This window comes from Triticum urartu, chromosome 4, assembly GCF_003073215.2.
Source record: "Triticum urartu cultivar G1812 chromosome 4, Tu2.1, whole genome shotgun sequence".
NCBI lineage: Eukaryota > Viridiplantae > Streptophyta > Magnoliopsida > Poales > Poaceae > Triticum > Triticum urartu.
In genome coordinates, this window is record NC_053025.1 from 33,876,986 (window position 1) to 33,902,385 (window position 25,400).

Consider the following 25,400-nt stretch of genomic DNA (forward strand, 5'->3'; position numbering starts at 1 on the left):
ATGCTGGATAGCGATCGATGAGTGGAGTAATAGTAGTATATGCGGGCAGGAGTCGGTCTACTTGTCTCGGAGGTGATGCCTATATACATGATCATACCTAGATATTCTCATAACTATGCTCAATTCTGTCAATTGCTCAACAGTAATTTGTTCACCCACCATAGAATACTTATGCTCTCGAGAGAAGCCACTAGTGAAACCTATGGCCCCCGGGTCTATCTTTATCATATTAATCTCCTACTACTTAGTTATTTACTTTGCTATTACTTTTCTTTTATTTTACTTTGCATCTTTATCATAAAGATACCAAAAAAAATTATCTTATCATATCTATCAGATCTCACTCTCGTAAGTGGCCCTATAGGGATTGACAACCCCTATTTGCGTTGGTTGCGAGGATTTATTCGTTTTGTGCAGGTACGAGGGACTCGCGTGTAGCCTCCTACTGAATTGATGTTGGGGATCGTAGCAGAAATTTAAAAGTTTCTACGCATCACCAAGATCAATCTATGGAGTAATCTAGCAATGAGGGGAAGGGGAGTGCATCTACATACCCTTGTAGATCGCTAAGCGGAAGCGTTGCAAGAATGCGGATGAAGGAGTCGTACTCGCAGCGATTCAGATCGCGGTTGATTCCGATCTAGCGCCGAACGGACGGCGCCTCCGCGTTCAACACACGTACAGCCCGGGGACGTCTCCTCCTTCTTGAACCAGCAAGGGGAGAGGAGAAGTTGAGGGAGAACTCCAGCATCACGACGGCGTGGTGGTGGAGCTTGTGGTTTTCCTGCAGGGCTTCGCCAAGCTCTACGGAGGACGAGGAAGAGTTGGAGGAGGGAGGGCTGCGCCAGGGAAGAGGTCACGGCTGCCCTCCCACCCCTCCACTATATATAGGGGCAAGGGGAGAGGGGGAGGTGCCCTAGGGTTTCCCCTAGGGGGCGGCGGCTAGGCAGATTGGATCTCCCTAGAGAAAATCCTAGGGAGACTTGCCCCCCAAGCCAAGCAGGTGGAGGCTTGCCTCCCAAGCCAGGTGGAGGCGCCCCAACCCCCCAAGTAACGTGGGAAAGGGTGTGGGGGGCGCACCACCCCTTAGTGGGCTGGTTTGCCCCTTCCCCTTTGGCCCATGAGGCCCTCCCACACTTGCTGGGGCTCCCGAAACACCTTTCGGTCATGCTGGCCATAGCCTGATACCCCCGGAACACTTCCGGACTCCAATACCCTTCGTCCAATATACCGATCTTCACCTCCGGACCATTCCAGAGGTCCTCGTCATGTCCGGGATCTCATCCGGGACTCCGAACAACCTTCGGTAACCACATACTATTTCCCATAACAACTCTAGCGTCACCGAACCTTAAGTGTGTAGACCCTACGGGTTCGGGAACCATGCAGACATGACCGAGACAACTCTCCGGCCAATAACCAACAGCGGGATATGGATACCCATGTTGGTTTCCACATGTTCCACGATGATCTCATCGGATGAACCACGATGTCGAGGATTCAATCAATCCCGTATACAATTCCCTTTGTCCAACGGTATTGTACTTGCCCGAGATTCGATCGTCGGTATCCCGATACCTTGTTCAATCTCGTTACCGGCAAGTCTCTTTACTCGTTCCGTAACACATCATCCCATGATCAACTCCTTGGTCACATTGTGCACATTATGATGATGTCCTACCGAGTGGGCCCAGAGATACCTCTCCGTTTACATAGAGTGACAAATCCCAGTCTCGATTCGTGCCAACCCAACAGACACTTTCGGAGATACCTGTAGTGTACCTTTATAGTCACCCAGTTACGTTGTGACGTTTGGCACACCCAAAGCACTCCTACGGTATTCGGGAGTTGCACAATCTCATGGTCTAAGGAAATGATACTTGACATTAGAAAAGCTTTAGCAAACGAACTACACGATCTTGTGCTAGGCTTAGGATTGGGTCTTGTCCATCACATCATTCTCCTAATGATGTGATCCCGTTATCAATGACATCCAATGTCCATGGTCAGGAAACCGTAACCATCTATTGATCAACGAGCTAGTCAACTAGAGGCTTACTAGGGACATGGTGTTGTCTATGTATCCACACATGTATCTGAGTTTCCTATTAATACAATTCTAGCATGGATAATAAACAATTATCATGAACAAGGAAATATAATAATAACCAATTTATTATTGCCTCTAGGGCATATATCCAACAATTGATACCTTGGTTCTCAAAAACTGAGGGAAATACTTACGCTACTTTGCTGCATCATCCCTTCCTCTTCGGGGAAAACCAACGCAGTGCTAAAAGAGGTAGCAATTGCCCCGAGCAATTTGTATGGGTTCGGTGACCAGCCCCAAGGGCTGCCAATTGTACGGGTTCAGTGACTGCCCTCAAGGGTCTCTTAGTGGAATCACGACATCTTGCATTGTGCGAGGGCGTGAGGAGATTACGGTGGCCCTAGTGGCATTTTGGGGAGCATTGTGCCTCCACACCGCTCCAAACTAATATTAGCATCCATAAGGGTGTGAACTTCATGACGGTGTCCTAGATAAGGGGGTACTAACCCAGTCGGCACATTCTCCCGGGTTGGGCCGACGAGCCTTCACTCGTGATCAAGGTGGACTCCGGAGGCCGTACATAGGAGGCGTGATCAAGACTGTCTCTCCCGAAGACTTGACGAATACTCCAAGATCTCTGCCATCGCCTAGCTCCTAGCTACTGACCTTCTAACCCTAGATACCCTTCCTGGCGTGTATATAAGCCATAGGGTTTAGCTCGTAGAGGGGACATCAACACAAAAACCATTCACCTAGCATTAGAGTTAGAACACACATTATGACCTCGAGGTAGATCAACTCTATACTCGATACAGCTTCATCAATATAAACAAGAGCATGACTGATACGTCTCCAATGTATCTATAATTTTTTTATTATTCCATGTTATTATATTATCTATTTTGGATGCTTTATATGCATTAATATGCTATTTTATATGATTTTTGGGACTAACCTATTAACCTAGAGCCTAGTGTCAGTTTCTGTTTTTTCCTTGTTTTAGAATTCCACAGAAAAGGAATACCAAACGGAGTCCAACGGAATGAAACTTTTGCGATGATTTTTCTTGGATCAAAAGACATCCAGAGGGCTTGGGGTGCACGTCAGGAAAGCCACGAGGCGGCCACAAGGTCAGGAGGCACGCCCAGGGGGGTAGGGCGCGCCCCCACCCTTGTGGGACCCTCGTTGCTCCACTGACCTATTTCTTTCGCCTATATATTCTCAAATATCCCAAAACCTACCAGGGGAGCCATGAAACCACTTTTCCACCGCTGCAACCTTCTATACCCGTGAGATCCCATCTAGGGGCCTTTTACGGTGTTCTGCCGGAGGGGGATTCGGTCACGGAGGGCTTCTACATCAACACCATTGCCTCTCCGATGAAGCATGAGTAGTTTACCACAGACCTACAGGTCCATAGCTAGTAGCTAGATGGCTTCTTCTCTCTCTTTGATCCTCAATACCATGTTCTCCTCGATGTTCTTGGAGATCTATTCGATGTAATACTTTTTTGCGGTGTGTTTGCTGAGATCCGATGAATTGTGGATTTATGATCAGCTTATCTATGAATAGTATTTGAATCTCCTCCGAATTCTTATATGCATGATTTGATATCTTTGCAAGTCTCTTCGAACTATCGATTTGGTTTGGCCAACTAGATTGGTTTTTCTTGCAATGGGAGAAGTGCCTAGCTTTGGGTTCAATCTTGCGGTGCTCGATCCTAGTGACAGAAGGGGAACCGACACGTATTATATTGTTGCCATCAAGGATAAAAAGATGGTGTTTTCATCATATTGCTTGAGTTAATTCCTCTACAGCATGTCATATTTCTTAATGTGTTACTTTGTTCTTATGAACTTAATACTCTAGATGCATGTTGGATAGCGGTCGATGTGTGGAGTAATAGTAGTAGATGCAGAATCGTTTTGGTCTACTTGACACGGACGTGATGCCTATATTCATGATCATTGCCTTAGATATGGTCATAACTTTGCGCTTTTCTATCAACTGTTCGGCAGTAATTTGTTCACCCACCATAATATTTTCTATCTTGAAAGAAGCCTATAGTGAAACCTATGGCCCCTGGGTCTATTTTCCATCATATAAGTTTCTGATCTACAATTTTAGTTTCCTATTTACTTTCTTTGCAATCTTTTACTTTTCGTTCCATAAATCAAAAAATACCAAAAATATTACTTTACCGTTTATCCATCTATATCAGATCTCACTTTGCAAATAATCGTGAAGGGATTGACAACCCCTTTGTCGCGTTGGGTGCAAGTTGGTGTTTGTTTGTGCAGGTATTCGGTGGCTTGTTGCGTTGTCTCCTACTGGATTGATACCTTGGTTCTCAAAAGATGAGGGAAATACTTACTCTACGTTGCTGCATCGCCCTTTCCTCTTCAAGGGAAAAACCAATACAAGCTCAAGAGGTAGCAATGATGATACTGACGTTGATGCTAGTGATGTCGAGGGATCAATACAGCGAAATATCTACGCTCCTAATTATTTTCAGTTGAGTGAAGATGGCTCGGTGGTCAAATCATTGAACAATCATTCTTGTTTTGTTCTGAGTGGATGCAATTACGGTGTATTTCTTGATTTGGTCCCGGGAGATAAGAAACGAACTGAATTATATGGTAATGGAAAACTACAACGTGAGTACTACTGGCATGGATCTCATCGGTCCTTGAGCCGTGCATACTCAGGCCAGAAGGTTGTACGTATGGATGAGTTTACAAGGGAATATTCTAATCGGAGATATAGAGGCGTTGTACGCTGGTTTAAAAGGAAATCAATGCAATTTAGATTTTTATATTTATTCTTGCCAGGCAAAGAGACGTATCAGGGAGGAACATGTAGAAGATGCAGCGCATGGAGTCTTCTTTCCTTCAAGGAAATTGGATGGGGTCCACCTGCCATGCAATCAGAGAAGACGCACAAACCTACAACAGAATTTAGTTTCCTTTTATGTTTAGCCATGAGAGATATCAATTGATGAATAGTTCGGTTTGTTGCTCAAGTTAGATGGATTGGCTAATATATAAAGCCATGATGCGTTCATTGTAAAGGAGGTTATTTTATTAAATAGACACTATGTGTTTTTAAGGGTAGACACCCGTATCAAGTTTTAGAGGAATCTTTAGAAAACCTCCGTGTTGCAATTTCTTTGTAGAAATTGTTTTTGCGCGTGAGTGCCATCGTTGAGATTGGTTTTCTCGTGCTGAGCCGCAAGGTTCAAACCCTCTATTTCATGCACATCGTGTGCGTGGGCAAGACGTTATTGCTATTGGTGGTGGAGTGTCGTGAAAGGTCGGGCCGCAACGACGGATCGGATCTCGCCATGAGGTTCGGTCTACATCAAATGACGTAGGGTTTTACCTCCATCAAGAGGGCCCGAACCTGGGTAAACATCATCTCCTTCGTCCCTGTTACCCTCGATCTGAGATCCACAGCTTGGGATCCCCTACCCTGAGGTCTGCCGATTTTGACACCTGAAAGGATCGATATGGTTCACTAGAGGGGGGTGAATAGGCAACTAACAATTTTTAGATTTTCTTTAACAATTTAAACTTTGCATCAAAGTAGGTTGTCTAGATATGCAACTAGGTGAGCAACCTATATGATGCAACAAGGATAGGAACACAAGCAAGCAAGAGATATGAAACAAATAAGCTTGCTCAAATAAAGGCACGAGATAATGAAGAGTGGAGACGGTGGAGACGAGGATGTGTTGCCGAAGTTCCTTCCCTTTGAGAGGAAGTACATCTCCATTGGAGCGGTGTGGAGGCACAATGCTCCCCAAGAAGCCACTAGGGCTACCGTATTCTCCTCACGCTCTCACACAATGCGAGATGCCGTGATTCCACTATTGGTGCCCTTGAAGGCGGCGACCGAACCTTTACAAACAAGGTTGGGGCTCTCTCCACAACGAAACCACGAAGCTTCACCACAATGGAATATGGCTCCGAGGTGACCTCAACCGTCTAGGGTGCTCAAACACCCAAGAGTAACAAAATCCTCACAAGAAAGTATGGGGGAAGCAAATATCCTTTGGTGGAAGTGTAGATCTAGGTCTCCTCCTTCAATCCCTAGCAAATCAACAAGTTTGAGTGGCTAGAGAGAGAGATCGGGCAAGAGAGATTGAAGTGCATTAATGGTGGAGTGAGAGAGGTCAAAGGTGAGAGAGGTAGGTGGGAGAAGCTCTCTTAAATACCAACCCTAAAAATCCAGCCGTTGTTGCGTTTTCAGCCCCGCAGCAGTACAACCGGTCCTTGTCCCGGTACAACCGGGACTCACGATGTAGCTGCAGAACCCTACCAGGCGGTACAACCGGGCCACTAGGCGGTGGTACCGGTTAAGAGAATGACCGGACCAACCGCCCAGCCACCGCACAACTACCGCCTCAAAACAGAGACGAGACCGGTACTTGAGCGGTGCAAGACCGAAACAACCGCATGGCCTTGAGCTCTTGGATGGTGAAGTTCTGAGCGGAAGAACCACTCAGACCACCGGTGGTACCGGTCATCGAGGATCGACCGGATCAACCGGGCCACCACCGCCCGAGAACCGCATCAAAACAGAGCCTTGAGCGGTACTTGAGCGGTGCACGGCCGGAACCACCGCCCTAGCCTTTGTTGAGCAAGGTGGCGGTACCACCGCCCGGAGGCAGCGGTACAACCGCTCAGTCAAAGCTGGAGAGCGTCAAGGTCCAGTGGTACAACCACTCCAGGGAGCGGTACAACCGCTGGGAAGAGCAGAAACACGAAGGAAAGACAGGGGGAACTCTCTCTCTCACAACTAAGGAAGACAAGGGAGGGGTGAGGAAAGTGTACGTGAACTGATTCCCCCAGAGCTTCCTAATGAGGATTCCCTCTTGATAGTACGGGTACTCTACGACCAAAGATAATAAAAGCGTAGAGGACACGTCTTCGATCTTTTCCTACAAGAGGCAATATCAATCCGATGTAAGCCTAAGCATCGAGAACCTGAAACATATAGCACACGATTAGACCACAAAGGGTTGTCATCATCATCCAAAACATAAAGTAGGGAAATGCCCTTTCAATCTCCCCCTTTTTGGTGGATGACGACAACAACACGATTTGCAAGAGATAAGTCAATGAAATCTAGACGGAACTCCCCCTGAATGTGTGCCCCAATAGGAACTAGCTGTTAGAAAGCATGGGCACACTTTCAGGACTAGACTCCCCCTAGATTTTATAGACCTACCACTCTGAGCACAAAGAGGAGAGACAATATAATACTTAGAGTGCAATAATAACGATAATGACCGATGAACGGAAAGGTAAAAGGAGTAACATAAGTCTCACACACAGCAAGGAATGAAACAAGTCCACGAACAAAGACCAACACTAAACACGAGAAAAAGATAAAAAACCATGCAAATCCCCGAGACCTATAGAACCCTCTCCCCCTTTGGCATCAAGACACCAAAAAGGAAAAGAGCGAAGCTAGCGTCCCAAAGCTCAGGCGTCCTCCTCTGACTCCTCGGTCGCATCTGGATCCTCATCATCAGAGTCATCATCGTCGTCGTCATTGGATTCTTCCATGGCATTGACAACTGCTGCAAATGAGGAGGATGGCTGGGGAGGGGCTTCATCATCAGTCCAGGTGCTATGGGTAGATATCCAACGCTCCTCCGGGGTGATGCTCTTCTCAGAGCCACTCTGAATCGGCATGTTGAGGTGCTTCATCATAGCAATTTGGCGACGCCGTGCAAGCTTCTCATTGACATGTGCCTCATACATGCTCTTCTGGATGTCAGTCTAGAGACAAAAGGTCTTCTTAACCTTGGCAGTGAGCTTGGCCACCCATGAGGGCTTGGCCCCTGGCTCCATCTCAAAGTCCTCATCGTCAGAAGTAGCATAGACATCCTCAGGAGCATTTGCAGGGAAGCGAGGCTCGGCATGCTTCTTCTTCTTAAGGAGCTTGACCTCATGAATAGTGAGGTTGTCTGGAGAAGTGAGGAGCTCTCCAGGACGACGAACAACCCACATAGAGTTCAGAAAGCACATGACAAACGGAGCATAGATTGGGACTTTACGGTAGATGACCATGTTGTACATCTCATGCCACAGCCAATTAGACACATCAAACGTTGCCCCTGTCCCCACCATGGTCTTCATATCCACCATCAAATCAACCAGATAACCATGAATCTCATCTTGATTGCCCACCTTGGGCAAGAGCACATTGCGGAACACTCGGTGCATGATGCCATAGACTTTCTCCAAATCATTGGATTCTCCAATAATCCCACGGCCCTGAATGTACAGAGGGGCAAGCTTCTCCTTAGGCATGGATTCAGGAAGGTCATGAGGACGAATGCCACCCCTTCCTTCCAGACCGGTATCCTCGTACCCAATAGCATTGCAGAATGCCCTCCAGGGAACTTGAAACAGTTCATCACGACACATGAAAGTGAGAGTGCGTGCGTCATCTTCCCCAAAATGAATCGTGGCATAGAACTGATGGATGAGTTGAACATCAAAGTCATAGTTGACTGACATGAGCTTGACAAGATCAAACTCCTCGCAGAGAGCCAGCGCCTCACCAAAATGCTCCAAGTTGTTTCTCCAATGGTCAAGATCAATTGTCCACTGCTTGGCATACCTGTTCTTGTTGTGCTCAAAGAGTTCATGAACAATCCGCACTTGCATTTCATTCCGGAACTGAACGGCGGTCCAACGGGGAGCAATGGGAACCTCATACGGATTCTTTGATTGGAAGGCTTCCCAATCCTTGGCTTTCCAATGATGCAACGGCATAACCACACGTTGCTTAGCAGCTGCAGACTTTTCACGGCGAGTGGGCTTGGTGGGAATCACAACTTCTTCTTCATCATCAGACACAACCGGGCGCAGGGTCCTTCGTGCTCTCTTCTTGGTCTTGCGAGGAGCAGAGCGAGAACTAGAGCCACCTGAACACAACACGAAAAGAACACACAAAACCCAACAAGGATGAGAGGATTGCACCCACTAGCAGAAAAGGAACAAGTTGCAACAACAGAGAAGATAGAACAGTGCTTTGTGGTTGATATACTCCGGTTGTACCGGATCTTCCGCCGGTAGTACCGCTCCAGCGGTTGTACCGCCCGTAGGGGCGGTAGAACCGCTGACAGTGGCACTACCAGGGAAGATAGATCTAACCGAGGCATACGAATCACACAAGTAATATTCCGAATTCTAAGTGATGCAAACAAGACAGGAGGCAAACAAAGATCTCTTCTACTCCATAGTTCAAACACTAATCGCGGAAAGTTAAGTAATGCCCTAGACAAAGGAAGAACCCTAGAAAGATCTAGGAGCAAAGAACACGAGGCATTACCACCATCCATGGGAAGATATCGGGAGGCCTCCACGGAGAGATCCACGGAGAGCCAAGGATCCGAAGTGCGAGACGCACTCCGGGGCAGGAGTAGAGATGGCCGGCGGCTAGGGCAAAGAGAAGAGGAACGAGGACGAAGGGAAAAAAGACAACCCTTCAGCCCCGTCGAGTATATATAGGCCCATAGACACGCCCCGGTAGTACCGCTTTGGGGAGCGGTTGTACCGCTCGTCTGGTACAGACCGGTGGTTGGAGGCAATACTTCCGGTGCCTGGGAGGCAGCGGTAGCACCGCTCGGCGTCAACCGGTAGTACCAGACATAGGTTACCGTGGGTTTGGGCGGTGGAACCGCCCAAGCACCGAACGGAGACCCATTGGGACGGCACAACCCGGTACCAGCGGTAGAACCGCCCGTGATACCGGTTGTACCGCCCGACCACCTATGCCCAAGCCAAGATCAAATGAGTGCAATCCGAAGGGAGGAAGAAAGAGCACAAAACAGGAGAGAAGCAACACCCTAGGAGAACCCAACACAAAGAGCAAAGAAAGAACGAGAGAAAACCACACGAGAACAACAAGGCTAACTCCAACCTCCCGAAGAGAGGACGGTGGCCGAGGCCACCTATGTTTGAGTCAATTGGTATGGCACCGCGAAGAATTATCCTTGGGTCCATGACCAAAACTCGTCTTTGAAGCACAAGTACCATCAAACATGGCTAATGTGAAAGACTCGATCAATTTATGCATAATGGGGGGAGGGAGAGTTCATTGAGAGAATATCACTCCCCCTATGTTCATGCCTACATCTAAACAAGACAACATGTTGAGTACGGTGGGGTGTGCAAGAGTTCAAGCAACATTGCTCGAATCAATGATATTTAGCTCATGCCTTAACTCGTGAAATCTTGCTTCATCCAAGGGCTTCGTGAAGATATCTGCAAGGTTATCATGAGTGTTGACATAGTTGAGCTCGATCTCTCCTCGCCTAATGTGATCCCGGATGAAGTGATACCGGATCTCAATATGCTTCGTCTTGAAGTTTTGCACCGGGTTGAGAGAGATCTTGATGGCACTTTCATTATCACACCAAAGAGGCACTTTGTCACAAATGACACCGTAATCCTTTAAAGTTTGCCTCATCCATAAAAGTTGTGCACAACAACTCCCGGCTGCAACATACTCCGCCTCGGTGGATGAGAGAGACACACAACTTTGCTTTTTGGAAGACCAACTTACCAAAGAGCAACCAAGGAATTGGCACCCTCCGGAAGTGGACTTCCTATCCACTTTGTCTCCCGCCCAATCGGAATCCGAGTACCCTACAAGCTTGAAGTTTGATCCTCTTGGATACCATAAGCCAAAGTTTGGGGTATGAGACAAATATCGAAAGATTCGTTTGACTGCCACATAGTGACTTTCCTTAGGTGCGGCTTGAAACCGTGCACAAATTCCCACACTCAACATGATATCCGGTCTAGATGCACAAAGGTAAAGCAAGGAACCAATCATGGAGCGATATACCTTTTGATCCACCACTTTACCATTGGGATCTAAGTCAAGTTGGCACTTGGTGGGCATTGGAGTGGAGGCCGGCTTGACATCACTTAGTTTGAATCTCTTGAGCATGTCTTGAGTGTATTTGGATTGATTGATGAAGGTTCCTTCTCTTCTTTGCTTCACTTCGAACCGTAGAAAGAACTTCAACTCTCCCATGGAGGACATCTCGAACTTTGAGGTCATGAGAGCGGCAAATTCCTCATTGAAAGCCTTGTTAGGAGAACCAAAGATAATGTCATCAACATATAATTGGCACACAAACAACTCCCCTTTGACCTTCTTAGTAAAAAGAGTGGGGTCGATTAGCCCAACTTCAAAACCACGATCTTGTAACAACTCGGTAAGGTGGTCATACCACGCACGTGGGGCTTGTTTAAGGCCATAGAGTGCCTTATCGAGTTGATACACATGATCGGGAAGGTAGGGATCCTCAAACCCGGGGGGTTGCTTGACGTAAACCAACTCATTAATAGGACCATTAAGAAAAGCACTCTTCACATCCATTTGTTGTAACTTAAAGTTATGATGAGAAGCATATGCAATCAACATGCGAATGGATTCAAGACGAGCAACGGGAGCAAAGGTTTCACCGTAGTCGATACCCTCGACTTGGGAGTAACCTTGTGCTACCAAACGAGCTTTGTTGCGAATGATAATCCCATGGGCATCTTGCTTGTTCTTGAATATCCACTTGGTTCCAATGACATTGTGGTTCCCCGTTGGCCTTGGCACCAATCTCCACACTTTGTTGCACTCGAAGTTGTTGAGTTCTTCATGCATGGCATTGAGCCAATCCGGATCTTCTAGCGCCTCATAGACTTTGTGGGGTTACACACAAGAGACAAATGCGTGATGCTCACAATAATTTGCTAATTGTCTACGAGTGCTTACCCCCTTTCTTAAGCTTCCAAGCACATTTGTCATGAGATGATCCTTGGTGGAGAGCTTGGATGCAATCTTGGCGGCACGACGCTCTAATTCCTCCTCGGTGGTGAGTTGAGGAGCGGTTACTTGATCATCTCGAGCGCCGTCATGAACTTGTTCTTGATCTTGAACTTGCTCGGGGGAGAGAACTTGACCTTGGGCATCACTTGGTGTGTCAACACCATCTTGAGTATGATCTTGCCCTTGGTCTTGTTCATGAGGTTGAGGGCCTTCACTTTGTTCTTCGGAAGCGTGTGGGCCTTGGGTTGGTGATGGCTCCACTTGAGTGGAGCTTTGTCCTTCTCCTTCGGCCACAAGGGGTTCCTCAATGGGTAGGATAAAGCCAACACCCATTCTTCTTATGGCCTGGGGAGGAATTTCATCACCTACATCACAAGTGCCACTTTGCTCCACTTGGGAGCCGTTATTCTTATCAAACTCCACGTTACACGTCTCCTCAATAAGTCCCGTGGATTTATTGAAGACACGGTAAGCATGAGAGTTTGTAGCATAACCAACAAATATGCCCTCAGCTCTAGCCTCAAATTTAGACAACCAAACACCTTTCTTGAGAATGAAACACTTACACCCGAATACCCGGAAGTACTTGAGGTTGGGCTTGTTACCGGTGAGTATCTCATATGGAGTCTTGTTCAAGCCCTTGCGGAGGTAGAGCCGATTGGATGCATGACACGCGGTGTTGATGGCTTCAGCCCAAAAGTTGTACGGAGACTTGAACTCCGCCATCATGGTCCTTGCCGCATCCATCAATGTCCGGTTCTTCCTCTCCGCAACACCGTTTTGTTGAGGGGTGTAGGGTGTAGAATATTGATGCTTGATACCCTCATCACTAAGAAACTCATCCAAGGTGTAGTTCTTGAACTCGGTGCCGTTGTCACTTCTTATTGTCAAGATCTTTGCATTGTGTTGACGTTGTGCTTCATTTTCAAAGTCAATGACAGTTTGTTGGGTCTCGCTCTTCCTCTTGAAGAAATACACCCACGTGTACCTTGAGTAGTCATCCACAATCACCAAGCAATACTTCCTACCTCCAAGACTATCGAAGGATGGAGGCCCAAAGAGATCCATGTGAAGGAGCTCCAAAGGCCTCTTCGAATAAATGATAGTCGTGGGAGGGTGAGCCTTCTCATGTAGCTTTCCTTCGATACAGGCACTGCAAGCACGATCTTTAGCAAAAGTAACATTCATTAGTCCACGGACATGGTCCCCTTTGAGGAGACTTTGCAAAGATCTCATATTGATATGGGCTAAATGGCGATGCCAAAGCCATCCCACATCAACTTTAGCCATTAGGCACGTCGCGGTCTTAGTGGGTCGCTCCGAGAAGTTAATCACATATAGACCGTTCTCGACATGCCCAACAAAGGCTACTTTAAGAGTCTTGCTCCACAAGAGGGCCACGGTATCGATATCAAAGAAAGTGGCAAAGCCCATGATTGCAAGTTGACGAACCGAAAGTAAATTGTATGCAAGGGACTCAACAAGCATGACCTTCTGGATCATGAGATCATGAGAGATGACCACCTTGCCAAGTCCCAATACCTTAGAAGATGATGCGTCACCCCACTCGACATTGGTGGGCATAGATGGAACCTTGTGCACGTCCACCACCAAGTCCTTGCTTCCGGTCATATGATTTGTAGCTCCGCTATCGAGCAACCATGATCCCCCACCGGAAGTAAACACCTACAAGAGATCAATGCTTGGTTTTAGGTACCCATTTTGTAATGGGTCCTTTGATGTTAGTAACAAGGGTCTTTGGAAACCAAATAGACCATTCAATGTATTCATGAAGAGAACCAACAAATTTGGCATAAACATGCCCATCACTAGCACGACATAACACATAAGAAGGATTAAAATCACCGGCTTTGTTGGGAGGGGTGGCATTTCCCTTCTTGACATTGCCGCCCTTTGCAATGTTCTTCTTCTTCTCCTTGGGCACACTCTCTCCCTCCTTCACAAAGGTTTGCATGAGAGGAGGAGGTCGTTTGGTCTTGTCATTCTTCTTCTTGTTCTTGGAGTCGGGCACGTACCCAACCCCTTCCTTGGCCACGACTTCCTTTTGACTACTCAAAAGGTCCTTGAGGTTCTTTTCACCTTGTATGCATGACACAAGGCCTTTCTCAAGCTGCTCCTTCAACTTAGCATTTTCCTCAACAAGATGTATATGCTCACAACACGGGTTAGTAGCATTTGCATTGTCAATTAAAACCATACGAGGAAATGTGGTTTTATCCTTAGTTAGCTTCACTTGGAGTTGATCATGAGACTCCTTGAGACTAGCGTGAATACCCTTCAAGGCCTTGTGGGCCTTGTCAAGTATATCAAACTCCTCCTTGAGTCTAGCAAGATCAACCCCAAGTTTGGCCTTCTCGGAATTTAGCACACGAGAAACAACAAGAGCATGATCACGATCTTTCTTTAATTTAGCATGATCTTCGTTGTGTGACTCCTCAAGAGCCAAACGTAGACCATGCTCTTCCTCAAGAGTATTGGAAAGATCCGAAATCTCATCGGCATAGTCACGACTATGCCCTTCCATCTTAGAGATGGTATCTTCGTGAGCATCGATCATGTCATTGGCTTCACCAAGTTGTTCCAACAGAACAACAAAGTGCTTCTTGGACTTGCCCTTGAGTTTACCCATAAAGGTCTCAAACTCATTCTCCTCCACATTAGTTCCCTCATGTTCACCAATGCAATCCATTGAAGAAGGATGATTAATGATGGTAGTTTTGATGTTGGGGGTTACCTTGTTGGTGGCTTTAGCCATGAGGCACTTGGCGGTGATGCTCTCATTGGGTGAGTCGAAGAGAGACACCCGTGGAGTCGTCGCAATGGCAACGGAGGCCATGATGACCGACTCATCACTTTCATCATCGTCATCATCCTCATTGTACTCTTCTTGTACCACCAATGCCCTGGGAGGCGTCTTCTTGGTGAAGTTGCTCTTGTTGGGGAACGACTTGGCCTTGTCCTTTCGGATGAGCTTTCCACCATTGTCTTCCCTCTTCTCATACGGGCATTGCGCAACAAAATGACTCAAGTTGCCGCAATTGTAGCAAGTCCTTACACGTTGCTTGCCCTTCGTGCCACTTGAGTTGTTTTTGCTAAAGTTTGGCCTCGAGTTTTTCTTGCTCCAAAATTGCCTTGAAGCAAGTGCCATGTGTTCATGATATGCATACTTCGTATCTTCGGGGTTGCTCTCCTCTTCTTCCTCTTCTTCTTCTTCAGCGGTGAGCTTGGCCTTCAATGCAAGGTTAGGCCTCTTTGCCCTTTGAGAACGAAGCACCGCATTGTCGGCGGTCTTGTCCAAAATGTTCATGGCCACAAACTCATCCAACACTTCGCTTGAGGTCAAAGTGTGGAAGTCCGGTCTTTGACGAATGACGGAGGACATTGCCTTGTGATAGGGCATCATTGCCTTGAGGAATTTGCGCTTGATTCAATTGTCATCCGTGTCCTTGCTCCTGTGATGTCGTAGTGAGACCGCGAGTTTGGTTACTCTCCGATAAAGCTCACGAGGTTCTTCATCTTCTTTCATTGCAAACTCATCGGCCTCATCTTGTACCACTTCATAGTTGGAGCGTTGAATGCTTGCGCTTCCCCGGTAGAGAGAGACAACACAATGCCATGCATCTTTGGCCAAGGCGAAGGGACGAAGATGAGGTAGGTCTTCAGGTGGAATTGCATCTTGAATGATGAAGAGAGCATTCTCATTGAATTGATTGTCCACGGCTTCTCGAGGAGTGAAGTTGCTTGGATCATGCGGATAGAAACCTTCTTCAATGATTCTCCAAAGGTTAGTGTTCACATGATTTAAATGACGTTTAAAACGGTAAACCCAAGAATCAAAGTCCTCATTTTTTACAATCTTAGGGGGAGGACCGGCATGATTCAAATGAGTGGAAGGAACCGGTCCACCATAAACAAGTGGTGGTTCCACATGGGCAAAGATGCCGGTGCCATTCTTACCACTAGAAGAAGGAGCCTTTTCACTACTAGATTCCCCCTTATCGGGGATAGCATCCGTCACCTTGTCGGCGGGGTCACCCACTTTCAACGGTGCGGTGGATAGTTTAAGCCCCTCAAGAATTTAGTAACATGCTTTCAACTTCGGTCGTCATGGAGGTTTTCAATGTCTCCAAGGCCACATTGAACTCCTCATGAGAGACCGAGGTTCCCTCATCGCCCGTAGACGAGGTCGGATTCACACCGGAGTGTTCCTCCACACCGTCTATGGTATCAACCATACTCTTTGAACGGTAAAGTCCTTAATAAAGAGACGAGGCTCTGATACCAATTGAAAGGATCGATATGGTTGACTAGAGGGGGGTGAATAGGCAACTAACAATTTTTAGCTTTTCTTTAACAATTTAAACTTTGCATCAAAGTAGGTTGTCTAGATATGCAACTAGGTGAGCAACCTATATGATGCAACAAGGATAGGAACACAAGCAAGCAAGAGATATGAAACAAATAAGCTTGCTCAAATAAAGGTACGAGATAACCAAGAGTGGAGACGATAGAGATGAGGATGTGTTGCCAAAGTTCCTTCCCTTTGAGAGGAAGTACGTCTCCGTTGGAGCGGTGTGGAGGCACAATGCTCCCCAAGAAGCCACTAGGGCCACCGTATTCTCCTCACGCCCTCACACAATGCGAGATGCCGTGATTCCACTATTGGTGCCCTTGAAGGCGGCGACCGAACCTTTACAAACAAGGTTGGGGCTCTCTCCACAACTTAATTGGAGGCTCCCAACGAAACCACAAAGCTTCACCACAATGGAATATGGCTCCGAGGTGACCTCAACCGTCTAGGGTGCTCAAACACCCAAGAGTAACAAAATCCTCACAAGAAAGTATGGGGGAAGCAAATATCCTTTGGTGGAAGTGTAGATCTAGGTCTCCTCCTTTAATCCCTAGCAAATCAACAAGTTTGAGTGGCTAGAGAGAGAGATCGGGCAAGAGAGCTTGAAGTGCATTAATGGTGGAGTGAGAGAGGTCAAAGGTGAGAGAGGTAGGTGGGAGAAGCTCTCTTAAATACCAACCCTAAAAATCCAGCCGTTGCTGCGTTTTCAGCCCCGCAGCGGTACAACCGGTCCTTGTCCCGGTACAACCAGGACTCACAGTGTAGCTGCAGAACCCTACCAGGTGGTACAACCGGGACACTAGGCGGTGGTACCGGTTAAGAGAATGACCGGACCAACCGCCCAGCCACCACACAACTACCGCCTCGAAACAGAGACGAGACCGGTACTTGAGCGGTGCAAGACCGGAACAACCGCATGGCCTTGAGCTCTTGGACGGCGAAGTTCTGAGCGGAAGAACCGCTCAGACCACCGGTGGTACCGGTCATCGAGGATCGACCGGATCAACCGGGCCACCACCGCCCGAGAACCGCATCAAAACAGAGCCTTGAGCGGTACTTGAGCGGTGCACGGCCGAAACCACCGCCCTAGCCTTTGTTGAGCAAGGTGGCGGTACCACCGCCCGGAGGCAGCGGTACAACCGCTCGGTCAAAGCTGGAAAGCGTAAAGGTCCAGCGGTACAACCGCTGGGAAGAGCAGAAACACGAAGGAAAGACAGGGGGAACTCTATCACACACAACTAAGGAAGACAAGGGAGGGGTGAGGAAAGTGTACGTGAACTGATTCCCCCAGAGCTTCCTAATGAGGATTCCCTCTTGATAGTACGGGTACTCTACGACCAAAGATAATAAAAGCGTAGAGGACACGTCTTCGATCTTTTCCTACGAGAGGCAATAGCAATCCGATGTAAGCCTAAGCATCGAGAACCTGAAACATATAGCACACGATTAGACCACAAAGGGTTGTCATCATCATCCAAAACATAAAGTAGGGAAATGCCCTTTCAACACCAAAACAACATATTTTTCGCTAATCAAAATGAAAGCGTAAAACTTGTGCCTAGCTTATATTTAAAGACATTATGCCACAAAAAACTAACTACCTATGAATTGGGGAGTTCAGTTACTAAGATGTTTAATGCACTTAGCACCTCATCTAAGTATCTTTGCATTGGAAGATGCCTAATTGATTTCATTTAGTAGAACCTAGATTAATTTCAGCATTTCTAGCATTCTGCAATAAAGTTGCATTGCTAATTAAGTACAACAAAGGAATTATTAACACCATTCTTTTAGGTGTACCAAGTGTCCAGGTTCTTCGATAGTCCTACCATCTCTTTGGATCCTATTGCTTATCCAGGTTGCAACTACTTGACCCCAAGTTTTCCTAAGTTTTGTAGTATCTTTTTGAGTAGCTTTGTCACATAGCATGACCTCCACGGTAGTTACCATTTGTTGGTCTATCTCACTCAGTGCAATCTCTTGATTATTATCAATTTTTTCATCAGAATACTCCTCAAACTGGTTCATGAATTGAATGAATATGTTTTCTTGAGGGGTTTTCAACAGAAACTCAACCAAGCATTTAGTCGAAGGAGCGGGAGCATCTTGAATATTTAGTTTGAATGTGTTTGCTTGTCTTTAAATATTTGTTCTAAAAACTCCTTCATTACCTCCAGATGGGAATAATATAACTGGCACGAGAACTTGGGTATCAATTTTTTCCTACGGCAGTTAGGTCATCAATTTAACCTACGAAAGCGAACTAAGCATAACTTAGATGGGCAGATGGCAACTTCTTTGTGGTGGAACCAACCCGCCACTAGTGCTCGCATTTTTCTGAATTTATTTCAGGCTTTTCGTCGATGTTCGTTCAGTGGGAGGAGATCTTTCCTTCGACTACGAGACGTCTGTGGTGACTTCGTCAATCTTAAGATGTGATGTCAGCTCATTACCTCAGAGGTGCTTATAGGGTTAAGGTGTGCGTGCATGCGTTCATAGGGTTAGTATATGGGCGTGTATGTGGGCATCAACGATTGTACTGTGTTATGTATAACATGCCAAAAGAAATATATGTTTAGAAACTTCATTTGACAGCGAATTTAAGAAAATGGCATACACCATATTTTTCGCTAATTAAAACCAAAGCCTAAAACTTGTGCCCGTCTTATATTTTTATACGAAGGGAGTAATATGAGGGAGCATAGTTTTTGCCTCCATCCAATAAAAATTGGATTGGGTTTGGTGGTGAAGGGGTTGGATTCGTTGGTATTATGTCCGGTGGAGTCTGAATCAATCGCTGCTAAATGGCGACGGCCAGCGTACGATCTGTTGATACTGCGCCGTCGTTGCTTACGGGGAGTATCCAAAGACATCACTCCATCAACCACTGCGTCAATAATATGGGTAGCATTAAGCATAGCAATTAGCAACCCAAGCAGAGTAGCTAGGTTTCTTCTATTCCTGACCTATAAGAACACTTCAGCAAGGTATTATGCTCCTAATGAATGTACTACCAGTGGAAACCTACTTGTTCAGGGTAAGGCGGAAAGAATTGGACATCAAGATAAGGCGATGCACCAACTATTTCATCAAGATATTATGGAAACCAAGCTTGAAACAGCAACATCGCGATGACGAAATGTCAACTTGTAAAGAAAATGACAGTTTCGATATAATCTTTTCGCTCCTCGGCCACAAAATAATGTGGGGGCAGCAATGATTTGCTCCTACTACGCAAGTTCGGTAGATACACATACATCCACTTCTTGTATAATAATTTACCAACATATACTAATGAGTGAAGGTCGGTACTCCATAGCATCATAACCAAAAGGTAGAGCGCTGATTGTCTGGGCCTTAACAACTAACCACCGTTAACATGGTGGCCAGTTCCAAATGAGCACCAGAATCTTCACTACACAATTTATATAAATAAACAAAGAATATGCCCTCCCTTATGCGAGATGGATGTCTGTGGAGCTGGCATGTGTTGTTTCGTTCTTCATCTTTCACAAATAATGCCCAGCACGACGACAACAAGTAAAATAACCGGCTCAATGATCACAACAGATCCACATCCAGGTTGCTCACCGAATCCATCTCAACTGATACCATGGCCACATCAAGCCGCTTAATTAACCCCATCATCTCCAAGAGCAGCTCGCCTGTCTCGTCGAACAAGATTTCTCATCTTATTTGCTAAGTACAGTTTTTCTCCCTAATTTTGTTTTCTCTCCATTTCGCGGCATCATTATCAGGCGTCCGGCTGGAGTTCATATATTGTGAAAATGGACGTCTCATCTAATCCTTGTATTCTCGCAGAGTTTATTCATCATCTTGTGGTCTAGGTAAGGTAACATTGCCGAAATAATATATTGACTACCTACTAAGAACTTGGTCACGTAAAACACGTCAAAAAATAATGTTCATATTACTGAACACTGGGATCAGTTCGTAGTTCTGTACTCCTCTACGCGAAGGCCTGCGCCTCGATCTCGGCCTTCACCATGGCGGCGTAGAGGCCGTCGCGGTGGTTCGCGAGGAGGGTCTCGTGGCTGCCGAACTCCACGGTCCTGCCGGCGCTCACCACGGCGATGCGGTCGGCGTCGCGGATCGTGGAGAGGCGGTGCGCCACCGTGATCGTCGTCGCGCGCCGCGACACTCGTCGCAGCGCCTCCTGCACGTGCTTCTCGGACTCGAGGTCCAGCGCGCTGCTCGCCTCGTCCAGGAGCAGTATCCTCGACTGCTTCAGGACTGCTCGCGCGATGGCGATCCTCTGCTTCTGACCACCTGACAGCTGCACCCCACTCTCCCCAACCTGCCAAAAATAAGCAGTTAGTATATAATGTCTAAAATGTGTGAAAACCATGTAAACAACATCTTAATTTACAAAATGTTTAGTTTTGAGTAAATACAAGTGTTAAGATTGGCATTGGAAGTTGAGATTTGTGAGCAGTTTTTTTAAGAACAATTTGTGAGCAGTGGTACCCACTTGAGTGTCGTAGCCTTGGGGAAGCCCAGCGATGAACTTGTGGATGTTGGCCTCCTTCGCAGCATTCTCGATTTCGGCCCACGCGGCCTTCGGGTTGCCGAACCCAATGTTTTCCCTGATAGACCCACTGAACAGGGCCGGCTCCTGGCCCACCATCGCGCACTCCCCCCTGAGCCACTTGAGGTCCAGCTCCCGCACGTCCATGCCGCCCACCGTCACGGTTCCCCCCAGCGGGTCGTAGAAGCGCTGCACCAGCCACACCACCGTCGACTTGCCGCTCCCGCTCGGCCCGACCACCGCCACCGTGCTCCCGAACTTCACGCGCAGCGAGAAGTCGTTCAGCACCGTCACGTCCGGCCGCGACGGGTACGCGAAGATCACCTTCCTCAGTTCCACGTCCATCGGCTTCCCGTCCTTGATCGTCCGCCGCTTCGTGCCCTCCTCGTTGATCGTCGGCCGCCGCTTCAGGATGGACAGTATGCCGGCGATGGCCGTCGGCGCGCCGGAGGTGTCCGGGGCGAGCCCGGCCAGCTGGCCGACGGAGAAGGAGCTGAGGACGAGGATGAGGAAGATCTTGGACACGTCGCCGAAGGTGGACCAGCCTTTGGTGATGAAGTAGGCGCCCGCCCAGAGCGTCACCGTGTAGGCGCCGTACATGGCGCCCTGGGAGAGGCCGAGGATGATGCCCATGTACTGCGACTTGCGCTGGGCCTTGGCCGAGGGGCCGTCCAGCGCCCGGTTGAACGTGCCGACGATGCCGCCCTGCGCGCAGAGCGCCGCGACGGTGCGCACGTTCGACACGGCGCCCGCGGCGATGCTGCTGGCCCGCGCGTACGCGGCTTCGTCGGACCTGGCGCCGACGTTGATGAGCAGGTTGAGGTAGCTCGCGCCGAGCGTGAGTGGAGTGCATGCCATGGCAATCAGTGTGAGGCGCCAATCCAGCCCGAAGCATATGCCGAGGCCGACGCCGGCGGAGCCCACGGCCATGAGCAGCACGGCGTACCGGTCGCCGAACATGGAGCGGAAGGCGATGGCGTCCCTGGCGAGCCGTGTCACGAGGACGCCCATGGCATTGTCTTCCTCGTCGAACCACGCGGGCTCCTGGCGCATGATGGCGCGGAAGAGGCGGTCGCGGACGCGCATGGTGAGCCGGGCGCCGGCCCAGCCGCAGAAGCCCTGCTGCCCCGTCATGGTGAGGATGCAGGCAAAGCCGAGACCCACGACGGCGAGGGCCAGGTACCCGATCTGCCGCCTCATCTTGTCCGTGTCGGGGTCGAAGTACACCTGGACGGCCTGGCCCAGGAGCAGCGGGAACACGGAGAACACGGCGCCGGCGTTGATGCCCATGAGAAACCCCAGGATGAGCAACGGCCCTTCCTGCCGCTGCAGCTCCCATATGTCAGAGACGCTGAACTTGGCGGCGGCCTTGCGGCCGCGCGCGTCCTTGGCGTCCGCCTCCTCCTCCTCCTGTATCGCGCGAATGCCGCCGTACCTCGACTTGGAGACCGACACGTCGTACCCCGAGTTGTCGGTGAAGCTGTTGTACCCCGCCGCGCCGGGCGTGCCAGGGGTGCCGGGGGCGACGGCAGGGTCGGACCTGCCGCCGTCGGAGGCGAGCTTGACGAGGCCGGCGTAGGGGCCGGCGCGGGCCATGAGGTCGGCGTGGCGGCCCGACTCGACGACGGCCCCGCGGTCGAGCACGGCGATGGTGTCGGCGTTGCGGACGGTGGCGAGGCGGTGCGCGATGACGAGGACGGTGCGGCCGACGGAGAGGCGGTCGATGGACTGCTGCACGACGGCCTCGGACTCGGCGTCGAGCGCGCTGGTGGGCTCGTCCAGCAGCAGGATGCGCGGCTCCCGGATGATGGCGCGCGCCAGCGCGATGCGCTGCTTCTGTCCCCCCGACAGCTGGGTCCCACGGTCACCAACCTAAATAAACCAAGAAAGAATTTGTTTAGGAGATTCTGGCGGGCCCATTGACAGAGACAGACTAGTGAGGCCATCATCAGCATCGGCATCATCATCAGTTTGGTTAATGGATCTAGTCACCTGCGTGTCGTAGCCGTCGGGGAGGCCGAGGACGAAGGTGTGGGCGTTGGCCTTGGTGCAGGCGGCGATGGCCTCCTGCCTCGTCGCGTTCTCCTTGCCCATCATCACGTTCTCGATGATGGAGACGGCGAACAGGATGGGCTCCTGCCCGACCAGCCCGATCTGCGACCGGAGCCACTTGAGGTTCAGCGACCCCAGGTCCTGGCCGTCCAGCGTGATCGTCCCTGCACACAACCAACACGATACAGTTTGCATGAACTTCGCCGGCCGATCGATCATCCATCGTACGTGCAACCATGGTACGGTGGCGCACGGGAATGAGCGGTTCCATGGTGATTGTACGTACCTCGGGTGGGGTCGTAGAACCTCTCGATGAGCGCGAACACGGTGGACTTGCCGCCGCCGCTGATGCCCACCAGCGCCAGCATCTTCGCCGCCGGGACGATCAGGTTCAGGTTGTAGAGGATGAGCGACTCCGGGCGCGACGGGTACGCGAACTCCACGTCCTTGAACTCCATCCTGCCCCGCACCGCCGACAGCGCCCGCCCGCCGGCTCCGTACGGGTCGATCTCCGGCTCCCGGTCGATGATCTCGAACACCCGCCCGGCCGCCGCCGTCCCCTGCGCGAACTGCGCCGAGTACGACAGCGACAGCGCCAGGCCCCTGCACGCACGAACGCACACCATTTCCAAAGTTACAGCCAGCGAACAAGCCTAGTGACAGAGAAAGTGATGGCGCGTTGGCACCGGCGTCGTGCTTGCCTTCCTCCGACCATGACGCCGAAGAAGCAGGCGATGGCGTCGCCGCCCTTGATCTCCTGCTGGGCGACGAGCTTGGCGCCGTACCACAGCGCCAGCGCCCACTGGGAGTAGGTGACCAGGTAGATCATGCCCATGCCGGCGCCCTTGGCGAAGCCCATCTTGACGCCGATCGGGGACGCCTTGCGCAGCCACTCGGCGTACCGGTCGGCCAGCCGGTCCTCCATCACGAACGACAGCACCGTCCGGATCGAGCTGATCGCCTGCTGCGCCACGCTGCCCGCAGGTTGGTACGACGCCTAGTTGATCCATGATGATCAGAAGTTCAGAACCAAGTCCAGACTGCATGTTTGTTTTCCATCAGTCTATGTTCAGACACTAATTACCTCTTCGTTGGCGGCGAGGCCGCCGTATATGGCCTTGTAGGCGATGCCGCAGGCCATCATGACCGGCGTGACGGCCAAGACGGCGAGCGCGATCCGCCATGAAGTTCTGAACCCGACCACGTAGCCGAAGATGAATGTGAAGACGTGATGCACAAACCCTGCCATCTATATATAGATGCACAAGTACAGCAGTTCAGGCAGAGTGCTACGAGGATTCAGATATATTTTGCCGATCGATACGAACAACGTGCATCAGCAATTGGTAATCTTGGTTACCTTCTCCCCCATGACTTCCTGGATCTGCGCGACGTCGCTGGAGATGCTCTGCATCACCTCGCCGGTGCTCACCTCCGTGTCGAAGAAGCCGATCTCCTGCCGCAGCACCGCCTTGAGGTACTCTCGCCGCACCCGCAGCGCCGACCTCTCGCCCACGATCCTCCAGCACATGATCTCTGCGCCAACCAACGCTCATCAGTACTAGCAGTAGATCCATGCATGACGAATGACATGTCAGTGTGCCATGGCTCAGAACGAGAGGCACGATGTGCTCACCGAGGTACGCTCCGATGACGACAACCACGGCGAGGATGACCATGTACACGCTGATCTGCCGGACGTCATTCATCATCTGCGACTTGTCGGAGGCGACGATCTTGTTGACGAAGTTGCCGAAGAGGTACGAGTACCAGGGCAGCGAGCCGCCGTTGATCATGGCGCCGATGCACCCGAGCACGAGCAGCACGACGTCCATCGGCGTCGAGTACTTGAACAGCCCGGTGACGCTGACCGGCTTCCCGGCCCTCAGCTCGACCTCGCCGTCGTCGTCGTCCTCGTCGTCGAACTCGTAGCCGCCGGCGTCGTCGTCGCCGTAGTACCGGCTCCGGCTCTGGCTGTAGGACGTGGCACTCACGTCGTAGCCGAAGCTGGGCACGTCCCGCTGCACGGGGGCGGGGGTGACGTAGAGCTTGTTGTGGTTGTCGCGCGAGAAGGAGACCTCGCGGGACACCGGGGTGCGCGCGCCGGCGCCGGCGCCGTATCTCACCATCGCCCTGTCCACGGCGCCGCCAGCGCCAGCAGGGGCGACGGACGCGGCGATGCTGCAGTCGTCGTTGCTGGCGAAGGAGACGTCGGGGGCCACGGCGGCGGCCCGGCTCGCGTCCGTCACGACGCTCTGCAGCTCGAGCCGCTTGCCGGCGACGGTGCTGACGGCGACGCTGGGCCGGTGCACCGTGGACATGGACGACGAGCGGTCCCTGTGTGTCCGTGGCCCGGACCGGCGGGACAGGTAGTAGTCCCGCGCCGTGCGCTGGAACAGCGCCGGGCCGCGGCGGGAGGCGGCGTCGGAGCCGGCGAGGCCCCAGGGCCCGACGGCGGCGCCGAGGCCGTGCGGCTGCGCCCACGACGTGTCGGGCTGCCAGGACACGGAGCTCTGCCACGACAT

The 25,400-nt window shown here is 50.2% G+C and overlaps 1 protein-coding gene across 1 annotated transcript; it reads right to left on the reverse strand.

Moving 5' to 3' along the window:
• Positions 1 to 19,969: 19,969 nt before the first annotated feature.
• LOC125550473 (ABC transporter B family member 19-like) lies at positions 19,970 to 25,382 on the reverse strand. The gene is made up of 8 exons (XM_048713473.1): positions 24,512 to 25,382; positions 24,236 to 24,411; positions 23,960 to 24,124; positions 23,562 to 23,872; positions 23,162 to 23,478; positions 22,816 to 23,039; positions 20,767 to 22,695; positions 19,970 to 20,592 (listed from the first exon to the last, which is right to left on the reverse strand). Exons 1-8 carry the CDS (start codon positions 25,194 to 25,196, stop codon positions 20,245 to 20,247), a joined length of 4,155 nt encoding a protein of 1,384 aa, XP_048569430.1. The 5' UTR covers positions 25,197 to 25,382; the 3' UTR covers positions 19,970 to 20,244.
• Positions 25,383 to 25,400: the final 18 nt, after the last annotated feature.

Bases quoted from the DNA above. Each gene is read 5' to 3' on its own strand.
- LOC125550473 (XM_048713473.1), bottom strand. From the start codon at position 25,196: ATGTCCACGGTGCACCGGCCCAGCGTCGCCGTCAGCACCGTCGCCGGC. The intron at 24,125-24,235 runs GTAACCAAGATT...ATCTATATATAG, and splicing joins AGGAAGTCATGGGGGAGAAG to ATGGCAGGGTTTGTGCATCA. The intron at 22,696-22,815 runs GTGACTAGATCC...TGGTTTATTTAG, and splicing joins CCGACGGCTACGACACGCAG to GTTGGTGACCGTGGGACCCA.